Consider the following 11645-nt stretch of genomic DNA (forward strand, 5'->3'; position numbering starts at 1 on the left):
AAACCTCAGTTAAGTAAAATTAAATTGTAATCAAAACTTTTGGAATTGTAATGATTTATTTAAAAAAAACAAAACGTTTTGTTTAAAAAAAAAGTTTTTTTAATTAAATAACACATTTTTGTCTCGTGTAATTAAAAAGTTATTTGCCAAACATAAACTTTTATTTGCACACATCAGAAATCTTTTGTTTTGATTTTGGGCGCTGCCCTCAACGTGTGAGAATCATAAGCAAAACTTTGATTCAAACATAAACTTAGAATAGCAAGAAAAGATTTCTGACATGCGCAAATAAGTTTGTTTCACAAATAATTTTTTCACTTCACGGGACAAAAATGTGTGATTTTCATTTTAAAAATAGTTTTTTTAAGCAAAACTCAGTAGGCTTTTCTCATGGTGACATGCATTAACAATTAAATTTTTGCTTTTGTTTTTTTTTTTCTTTTTTTCTGCAGTTCTACATTAAAATTTGATGCAGCTCTGCTTTCCTGAATGAACCATCTTCATCTCCACTGCAAGTGTAGCAAACAGGCAGCTCATTTTTACAGATCACAGTCACTAAAAGGTTGCATTGTGCCCTTGTTTATATTTTTAATAGTTCTGTAAAAACAAAATATGTCTGGTGGTCTAGCTCTGATGCAATGCTTTACTATAACAAAATAGACCTACAGAAAGAAATTACTAATAACATATCTTACATATGCATAGTTGTATGCTCTATATAGAAATTTTCCTTAGCTTTGATTGTATATCTCACAATTTTGTAATTTACCATTGTTTATTACACTCCGATGTTTATTACACTCCGAAAGCTGAGTGGCTTTGTTAATATTATGTCCTAGAATGCAGTTAGATGTGCCCTTTTTTTTTTGAGCACTTGCCCATTTAGTGGTCTGCACAGCCCTGGAGAATTAGGCTACATTAGGATTGGAGAATGGTGATAAAACTCAGCAGTGATTTCTGCTTGAAAAGTGAAGATAGCACAGGGAGTAAAACAAACCAAGGCAAGCCAGAAGAAACTTTCTCAAAAAGATACTCAAGGAGCTCAAATTCAGGGTTATTCAACCAGTAAGATTGACTATCAAGCAAAGTCAGGTCAACTGTTCCTTAAAGCCCCCAAAATCAGGTGAAGTAACTTCAGCAGGAAAACACCAATACAACAGGAACCTGACATTAGCAAACTTCAAGTTTGCTAATGTCAAATGGGGAATGGGGAAAATGGGGAAAATTATTTCCCCATAATTTTCCCAGCCTGAATGGGGGAATTCTTACATTTTTAGCATCAGAATATCTTAATCTTGTGTTCAGATGTTTTCAGACAGAATGGAGTTCCATCTACAGTAGTGCTTTTTTACATAGATTTGAAATTGATGTCCTGATGTAGTTGTGCAAGTTGCAACACTGCTGCAACAGGAAGAAATTTTGAAGTACATTCAGTTGTGTTTTTCATGAAACAGGAACAAGACATCAGCAGAAAGCAGGAAAGACAAACTGACAGCAAGTAAATAGTTGACCGAGTGAAAATGGAATTTAGACAGGACTTCCTCATTTATTTATAACTGTAGCATAGCACCTAGAAAAGCTTTTCATTGTATGCTGGGTTAAATATCAAGAGCAGATTTTAACCCTGATAAAAAACCCATAAAATATTCACAAAAATAAGGAATGGTTTTGTTTTACAAGCCATCATTGTAAATATTGAGTAGTTGTAATAATTTAAAACCCATAAATCATTCATCTGTCCTCATGTCCTGTAATGCATTTGTGATTTTGCTAAATTCACATATTCTTTAACAATTTATTGTCCATTTATTTAAAATGAGGAATACTATAAAGAAGATAAAGGTCTTAAAGTTTACTTACAAATGTCAAAACAATGAAACGTGAAAACATGAGTGTGGAAAGGAGTTCACTTGTCAGGATCAGGATGCAGCTACGTCTGGAGGATAAGTGGTAATCTATGTGTCTTTGAAGGTGTCTGATGATAAACAAATTGTTTGCAGAGATGGCGGCTACTAAATGATAAATGGCTTGTACTTGAAGTCCAGAGGACTCCAAAGAACGTGACACTTCATTCAGGCATTCACTCATTCACATACACATTCACACGCTTTTGGTGGCAAGCTACTACATTGCAGGCACGTCTGAGAGAAGCAAGGCACGGTGTGGATTGTATGAGGAGGTTTGTGGTGCAGATGAGTACAGAGGTAATCAATGAGTTTGAGATTCCAAATATAAGACTTAGATGGTAGGGAGTTTGTGCTGAGGACAGGGACAGCAATTACCAAAGTTCTGAGAGTCTGTTGAACATGCATCTAATGATGGTGAAAACGATGCTTCAAGACAGTTGCTGAGAAAATGGCCTATTGTTCTGAAGCGCTCTATACATTCTGAAATAGTGACATCTAGTGGTTGTTCTATTGCATTGCAGGTGATGTGAATAAAATTTATAACTTTTTTCAAATCATGTCTGTTTCATACATACTATTTTCATTAAAGCTCATGTTCTCCAAAGCAACCTGTGTTTTAATAGTTTATATAAAATTGAAAAGAGGATGTTACAATAAGTATGACCTTTTTTAAAAATAGTGACACCTTATCCTTTTGGACTGTAAATATTATTCTATTAATTATTATTCTCATTTTATTACTATCTGAGAACTTATAACTATATGTGATGTCATTTTAGTGATTCATATAAGAAGAGGCTTTGAGTAACATTCAAAGATTTTTATTCAAGAAAAGCATCATTTCCACTGTTTTGTTTTCATTATCTGCTCCTTTTTGGCTCACTAACCCTCCAGCTTCAGAGAAGACCCGCTGGCAGGGCACAGATGAAACTCAAACTCTCACAAAAGTTTTTTAATGCATTCAAAATCACACGCAGCCACGCAACCTAACTGTCTAAAGTGCCTAAGCTCAGATTTTCACGGACTCAGATCTATACATGCAACTACTCAGGTTCAGACTCTAACCATATCTCATGATTTCTAGCTTATGCAAATACATGTCTGCCTTTGCTTCTTAAAAAGACAGAGCCCAAATTCAAGGCATCAGATTGCAAAGTCAAATTTATTTTAAGTTGTATTTTATATATATTTGCAGCATTTTTACAATTACTGAAAGTAACAGTTACTTGACTGTGCTATAAAATGACAATGTGCCTAGAAAACGCATAATAGTCCCCTTTTAACAAACTGTTTTAGTTTGGAAGTCCATTACACAAAACAGATATGTAAAACAGTAATGCAATGTTATTTACTTTCAGCTGTGCACCTTAAAAAGCCATGGATTACAAATATCACAAAATTGTAGAGAGGATAAAAAAAAGTCTATATAATATATGGCAAAATAATTTAAATCATAAGGCAGCTATTTGATGATCAAATTTCTGTAAGTATAAATTCATTTACAATATAGCATATTTTGTCACAGCCAATAAAAGCAAACCCAGTGAAATAAAATAAAATATACTTAGCATACAGCGTCTTGAACATCTTTGTCCAGTTAATACTACAATTACAACAGACAGACAGACAGTGCTAAAGTCAAAGAAATTATTTTAAAAACTTGTCCTATTACAAACTTTAAAGTTGTCGTTGGCCTGTGGGTGTGTTTACAAATGCTCTTCCTAATTTTGACTGCTTGATTAAAGGCAGCAAAACATCAGAGCTGAATTTTTTTCCACAGCAATTAAAAAGCAGGTTATCATCTAGCTCATTTTGCCTGTCTCGGCATCCTTGTGTTGACATAAATGGGATCTTCTATGTGTGGTATCTAAAGTTAAAGAAGAAATATGAACAAAACAAATTATTTTAAAACACTACAAATTTTACAAAAAGCATGATCATTTGCTAATATACCTTTTTCTTGTTCTTTGCAACACTCTCCTTTAGATTGTTTGGCGGAATCTTCAGATACCTGGAATAAGACATTGAAAAATGTTGTCAATTTTAATGTTTTGCTGCACACCTATATATAATCATAAAAGAGACGTAAAACACAAAGGGGAAACTGAACAGGCTTCCTCTGAACTGCTCACTTACCGGATAGCAAACAGCAAGACACAGACTAGAGTTAGTAAGACGACAGTAGTAGCAATGAACACAAGCATCAGCTTTTTATCTGAAATACAAATTTGAAAAATAAAGATCAAGATATAACTCTGACAGCTTATTAAATACACTTTATACAGAGAAATATATTTTCACACCTTTGTCAAAGAAGTAATAGGGAAAGATGAAATTCCAAAACTCTGAAAACATGTTTAACAAGGGTAGTTCTTGCACTAATGATCATAGATATATAGATAGAAGCAATGTTGGTAATAAGCTGTAAAAGTAAATCATATCATGAAATTATACACCAGCTGCCTGATACCAATTTTAAATATGGGGCTAAGTTTAGTTTCATTGAGCATATCCAGTATTACAATCTAAATCTTCCACCAGTCTTCAAATTCAGTAAATTGATGCTGAATAAATTATATGTTTTATCACATTTAATTTGAAAATTAGAACCTTTTCTCACGGTTGTGTTGCAAAAAACTGTTAGGTAAATACTCAAAGGTACTCTATATCTGCATTTATTTTATCAAACACACTGGACAGACATAATAGACACCCTGTGATTACCTGCTATGTTTTCAATTGTGCAGCAGTCAGTGCAAAACTGTTTCCTGGCTGATCCCACAGAGTTGAAGCTAAAGCAGAGCAATGATGACAGATTTCTGTCCTGTGGTCCATTGACAGTGATGACACTCTTCAGATGTGTACTATTCAGAGTGTCAGTGGAGATAGAAATCTTGTTAGATTGGATAACCTGCTGTCCATCCACAACCCACTGTACCATGAGGCTGCTTCCAACAGTTTCACAGGAACATCTGACTTGATTTGCAGTTCTGGTGCAAATAGATGAGTCCAGGATCACTGGAGGAACTGTAAACCAGGAGACAAAACTGTAACTTGAAAATATGGTAAATAAAAACAGTAAAACTCCTGTACAAAGGGTTATAGGATGAATAAAAAAGTGTGAAAATAATCACACAGAATATTTGATTAATACCAGGGATCTCAATAAATTATAGTACCATTGAAAAAATCTTTTATTTTATTAATGTGGAAGGTGAAACTCATGTTAAATTAATCAAACACACCATAATATATATTTTAAAAAAAACAGTCTTACAGCTCTTCAAAAAACTCAAACTGGACAAATAAATGTATTAGAAAAATGTGCACAGATGACAGGATTACTGAAACCTTGAGAATGTGAAACAAAATATTTTTTATGGGTTATGGTAGTTTTACAAAGTGCTGAGAGTGCCTTGAGTAAATGCTTCAAGAGCCACAAACATAGAGGTATGGCAGATTTGGTCTATTACAGTAGAAATGCTTGTTTTGACCTCTGAACCAGTGACAACATCAGCATCATCTTACATGGACTAAAATTTGTCATTTTATTTGATGTTTTATTTAAAAAAAACAATTCCAGTGCTGATGTCCAGCACTTGTTTCAGTTGTAGCTGGTGTGAAATGATACAAAAAGCTTTAATTTATATAAATTTCCAAGAATATAATTGTGTTTTGACATTCTTGATAGGTTTTCAGACTGAAGTCACCAGTGGAGAAAGCTTTGCTCTCATGCTTGAGTAACTTGCTTGAACAGTAGTGATATATTTCAAAATAGCTCACATTAGAGGCTAATTTCAAAGGTGGTTTGAGTTAAAATTGTAAAGCGTTGTTTTAGTGAAGGTAAAAAAATTAGCGATGTAATTAAAGTGTAAAACATGACGTAGGTTTAGTAATACTGATGTTATTAGTTTCAAGACATGGACTACATCATTTGTGTAGATATGACTTTATATGGCACACTTCTACTCTTATTCCGTTTAATCATTTGTGTTTCTTGTGCATGTTTTCCCGTTCACATGTAAATTATCTCCAGTTACTACAATTTCTCTTCAGTTTGTGTTTTTTTGTGTGTGTGTCTATGAGATAATTGGATAACTTGTTGGGTCCAAAATTAATAGCCCTTCTATGAATGTTTTGTTTTCTTTCAATGCTTAACTGCTGTTAAGCACATTAATGATTTTAGATTTCAATAAAAGGTAAAGATGTAAATTCAGTGGGCTGATATTTTTGTCTTCAACAGTATGTAAAATGTTAAAATGTGGGAAAGGAAATTAACTTACAAAAAATCCTTGCTGTTAAATCTGCGGTAACAGATGCACTGGGGCTTCCATCTTGTTTATTGTAGACAGCTGTGCAGGAGATTTTCTTACCATCATGGCTATGTGAGGCAATGAAGGTTAAAATGGAGGTCTGAAACTGAGTTTTGTCCTGATTCTCTTGCAGTTTCACCTGACTCTCCCCCAGTTTGGGAGACCATGTCAAAGCTGGAGGATGAGACGGGCAAGGAGCTGGGGCAGAACATGTCAGACTCACAGAGGCTCCCTCTTTCACCTCCAGAGTGGACGGAGTCAGAGTTGGTGAGGGAGGAGTATCTGGGAGGAAGGTTGAGTGCTTTGGTTTAGTGGTTGAGCATGACATTTAATACCTCATTATTTAGACAACTGTATGAGCTTGTCAAACATATTTGATCCAAAAGATATTTGCTTTTCAAAACATACCTGTGACATTGATTTTCACAGAATCATTTGCATAGGTCCATATGAGCTGACTGGGACATTCCAGTCTGAAGTAATAGGTTTTGCTATGATCAGGCTGCATATTGTTGAAGGTGGTAGTACAGTCTTTCTTTGGTAGGTTTTCTGTTGTATGGTTTACTAGTTGTGTTTCTTGATTGTAAATGACCCAGTTTGCTTTACATGTGCTAATCAAAAGGCCTTCAAATTCATTTTGGATGTCAAAAGAGCAGGGGATAGTCATGCAGGATCCTTTCAAAACTTGTACATAATATGGCAAAGAAACCTCAAACTTGTTACACTTGGTACCTGAAAAAGAAAAAACGGAAAAAAACTATGAGTCTTTCATTCCTCTTTGCAAAGCATATTTGCCTCAAGTAAAAATTATAAGGGGTTGAACTACAAATAAATGACTTGCATCAAGGGTGTAACTTTGTGTTTCAAATTGGTGGGGACGCATTGTGAGGAACAGCTGGGGAGGGGAGGTAGTGCTGATGCAACCTGGAAGGCCTTTCTTTGTGCTAAGAATAAGGCCAAAACTTAAATGCGAATGCCACGCATTCTTACTCATTAATCTACGATATACATCCTGATGAGGTTTGTCAGATTAATAGCAATTATTGAAAAAAAAAAAAAACTTTTAGAAGGTATTAAACATACTAAGAAAGGATGTTGAAATATTTTTCACTCGGTGATGGAATTGCTAAAAAATTACATATTTTAATTTATGGAATGAGTCTGCATATTTGCTCAGTGCTTGCCTACAGTTGAGAACAGTTACACAATTCAGCTCATGCTGCCCCCACAAGGTACTGTCTTGGGTGGTTGCCCATATCACCCATATCAGAAACCACCACAGCATGTCACATCTTTGTCTCTGCTCAAGATTTTCAGTGGGACTTTTTTGGGGGCTATAGGCAGTTGGGTTGTCCTCAGTAATAGAGGACTGAATGAATTTATCTTTTATAATGGCCAATCATTTAATTTTACCTAATTGCTGCTGTAAGAGCCAGGGTTTAAAACTGAGCAAACTTTGAGCCAAATGCTTTATAAAATATTTCATTCTATTGGATGATTGCTTTGAATAGCCAGAAGGAGAACAACTTAAAACTAGTTGTATTCTTTTTCTTTCCCATTCTGTAACATCACACACTCCAGGAGTCGAAAGAACAAAGATTACATAGAAAACATAAAGAAATTAAAAAAAATTAAATTAAAAATCCTACACAAAAACAGAAGATTTAGTCCATTACAGTTTTATGTTTTTTTATTTTTTTTATTTTCAGGCATGATGTATATTAAGAAGTAATCGCATGGATACTTGCAGTGGTTGATTAGCTAACTTAAACACCTGCTCCACTGAAAATCTGTCACAAAGTAGATTTTTGTGCTAAATGAACAGAGACACTCCAAACTTCGCAGCACTAGGACATGTTAAGGTTGACAAAGTTAAGCTACAGCTAACCTACTCCAGATTTAATACATTTTTTTCAAAGAACATGGCCATATAACGTCTTACTGGTCTGTGAAATGTGATTCCCTTGGACCTTGTTTTCTTGCTGTCGTAGCATTTTCAATCAATAGCAAGACATTGCGTCCCTTTTACAGATTCTTTGCCTGATTACGTCATTTTCCCTGACCACCGATATTCCTGACTCAATACAAAGCAATAGCGCATGTAGTGCACTGCCGCGCACAGTAAGTCACGTGACGTCCAATCCATTAGATTACTGAGTAGACATTTTACAAAGCTTTGAACACAGTGCTAGGCCGCTGTCGAGTTACTGTCCGCAAATAGATGCAGGCACATAAGGGAAAAAATGTGTAAGAAATATTGGGGGGGACTGTCCTTGTCAGGCCAGAGTTGGAGGGGACATGTCCACACCAGTCCTTCAGGAAGTCACGCCTATGTCATGCACTGACTCACACATCACTTTTTGCATGCAGGAGGGTGGAGGCACTGAGAAAAATCAGACTTGTGAAAAATTGTTATAATTAATTATAACTGTGCTCCAGTGGTCATAGCAGCTGAGCTGTGCGCCACCACAAAGCATTTGTGTGTAGGGGACCATAATGACTAGCAACAGCCCTGCTGACCTGCAGTATCATTCTAACAAATTAATGAGTCATACAACACTGTGTTACATTTTTGTATGCCAAAATGTTACTCTGGCACATGAATAGATCATCACCATCCACTCAATTTTGTTTGCAAAGCTTCCTATGTCCCTTGTGTATCCTCTGTTACAACCAAGATGATGCGTATAACATCTTAGTTGTATACCTGATATACATGACTAAAAGCTAATTTATTTGCTGAGTGAATGATGCAGAAATGACAGCGCAAGAGAAACAAATGATGTGCAGTGTGGAACCTGCAACTTCTCAATGCCATGTCCCTCATCTGAGAACAGCCGGGCCGGATTTACAAATAAAAAATGAATCTGCTTGAAATCTGGTTGAGGTGGACTGAGACCATACTGGTTAGAGAGGAAAGTGTCCTTTTCAATGAACTCACAATAAGATAAACCATAAAAATAAGTTTGTCTTTTTAACCTATATTGGACATTGTAGATGTCACATTGAGAGTGGAACAAGTCTCAATATTTAGCAGTTCTTTTTACTTCACAAATGCAGTCTGTGCTTTTGAACGCCTCTGTGGCATTAAATAATACTAATAACAAACACATTTTGGTTTTGACTCACCATGCAGGAGACATCCAACGAGAAGAAAAATCAGACGTTCAACCATTTTTCTAGACTAGAAATCGCAGATAAAACAGTGTTCATGTTTGTTTTGCGTATTTCTTCAATAGCTTAATATAAAATATTAACCTATTAATATAGGTTAATATATTAATAGGTTATGTATTCTTTATGTTGAGCATCTACAAAGTAAATTTGAGTCCTGGAAAAATCAGCAGGAATGCACAGTAAGCATGCTTGCAAGGCTAAAATATCAAAATTCCTCTCAATACCATGTCTCCCTCACTTATAAATTGGATGACCTGCAGCTTTAGATTTTAATGATAATCAGAGGCTTGGTAGAAAATGGCCTCATTCACTCATCCCTGTTGAAACTGGTGGACTACACAGTGTATATTCAACTATCAGTGTGAATATAGAAAAAATGTCCATAGCAGTCAAATAGAAAACAATGCAGTCACATGTAACAAAATAGGTATAGCCTACTACACCATCAGCATTCAACAGAGGATGCATTTAAGGATGTTTAGATTACAGGTGTAATTAATTAAATGTTGTCCACTAAGTCTTAAAATAACAAGGCTATAAAGTTTAGTCACCACCTCGTTTCATCTTGTCTGAGCAGCTTTGCTCTTGATCTGAAGTCCCATCATGAAAGAGGCTCTAACTATGTCAAAGACTTTTAAAATGTCTTGCAGGAACCTCTGACCAGCTCTGTCATAAGAACACCTGGGAAGTCTTTGAACAACAAAGACATATAGGGAGATGTAAATGTCTCCTTAGAAAGTATTGCTGCGAAAAAATGGTGTGGTTTCTGGGTTGTTCCAATCGCAGCATATAAAGAAAGATCCAAAATCTATTGAAGAAAAGTATTACATCTCACACAAATCTGGTGATGGTGATCAGTACAGTGCTGCAAGAGACAGCCTAGGGAGAGGCATTCAGGAGGGCTAGGGCAACTTGCAAAGGGAGGGTAGAAGGTCACTAATGCAGTAATAACTCCAGTAATAACTTGTGTAATGGCTGCAGCTTGTGACTGACTACAAATTCAGCCACCTCTCAGTTATAGAGAGGTGCAGACAGAGCACAAGTGTACATGTTTAGTTTTCCAAAATTATTTCAGCCACGATTTAATTTGATAAGTTACAAAGCCTGGCAATGTAGTAGAAAAGAAAACCAGATTTAATTTTTAACTCAATTGTTACCATTAGTTAATGTAATGAAGACTTAATTTTTTTAAATTAATGTTTCATTTAGAAGCATATTTCAGACAAACCCCGACAGATACATTTTTTAAAAAAGTTACATATTTTACACCACTGTGAATCAAACGTTCTCCCTTGTTCTATATATTCTTAATGTGCTTATTTCCATTACAGCAAACCAAGATCAGTAAACAAAATGTTTCTTAAGCTAGTATGCCTTACATAGAGTAGGTCAAAATGACTTACTGTGCATGTTCATGAGGTCTGCAGAGAAGGAGTCATTCTCTATAAGTAACTCATATATACGGAGGCGCAGACTTTTAAAGAGGAAATAAAACCAACAGGATAAAAATAGTTACCACCACCACCTTTCTTTTTTTCCTTAGATATCTGATGTCATCCATCCAACCAATATGATCACAAAACCTTTAGTTGTTTCTACAGCAAGGAGTAAACAACTCAAATCTTAAAATAAAACATACATTACACAAGGTTGAAATAAATAATTAATTTCAGTCTATGGAGGCTTTGTACTAAAACACAAATAAACCGTGTGGGAATTGTCCTTCACAGTCACCAGGAAAGGGGTCATTTTTGACGGCAGGAGCCACCTTTTGATCCACACAGGGACTATTAGTTTAGTTGGTTGTTGTGTCCTTGGGAAAGACACTTCACCCACCTTGACTGCTAGTGGTGGTCAAAGGACCAGTGCATGGCAGCACCGGTGCTCCTGTCTGTGTGCTGCTATCCAGTAGCTTGACACCATCAGTGTGTGAATAGGTGTGTGAAAGGGTGTAGTGTGAAGCATTTTGGGTCCTTTGCAGTTGATAAAACGATATACAAGTAAAAGCTACACCTATGATGGTAGCTCTAGTATGCTCTAGATTTCTAATGAACTTCCTGTGTCTCTTGTATCTCCAGTCTCTATTTGCCTTGTTTCCTGTGTTCCAGGTTTACCTGAAGCTCTTGTGTTTTCTGCGATCCACTTAAGGGAGAACTTACTGTATTTGTGTACTGCCAACAGCAGCCTGACATTCTCAACTCCTTCACCATCATCAAGCTCTCATCAGGATTAAACCCGGGCAGCAGGT

At 35.7% G+C, this 11645-nt stretch overlaps 2 protein-coding genes across 6 annotated transcripts in view; one reads left to right on the top strand and one right to left on the bottom strand.

Annotated features, from left to right (window-relative positions):
- LOC103477876 (sialic acid-binding Ig-like lectin 5) overlaps positions 1-11645 on the top strand; it is a 28406-nt gene that overhangs the window by 3401 nt on the left and 13360 nt on the right. For 3 of the 5 annotated variants that reach the window (XM_081597650.1, XM_017309771.2, XM_081597652.1), the window contains exons 1-2: positions 6401-6487; positions 11506-11643. The exons of 1 other annotated variant lie outside the window; for it this stretch is intronic. The gene's annotated coding sequence lies outside the window, so the exon portion shown is untranslated. Of the gene's footprint in view, positions 1-6400; positions 6488-11505; positions 11644-11645 lie in introns of those variants that run through there. One more of the 5 variants, XM_008431210.3, reaches the window with a different exon arrangement.
- LOC145547746 (uncharacterized) lies at positions 112-6360 on the bottom strand. The gene is made up of 4 exons (XM_081597654.1): positions 4632-6360; positions 4044-4122; positions 3861-3918; positions 112-3774 (listed from the first exon to the last, which is right to left on the bottom strand). The coding sequence occupies exons 1-4, from the start codon at positions 4846-4848 to the stop codon at positions 3715-3717; spliced, it is 414 nt and encodes a 137-aa protein (XP_081453780.1). The 5' UTR covers positions 4849-6360; the 3' UTR covers positions 112-3714.

Source organism: Poecilia reticulata, chromosome 16 (assembly GCF_904066995.2).
Source record: "Poecilia reticulata chromosome 16, P_reticulata-male-v2, whole genome shotgun sequence".
Classification (NCBI taxonomy): domain Eukaryota; kingdom Metazoa; phylum Chordata; class Actinopteri; order Cyprinodontiformes; family Poeciliidae; genus Poecilia; species Poecilia reticulata.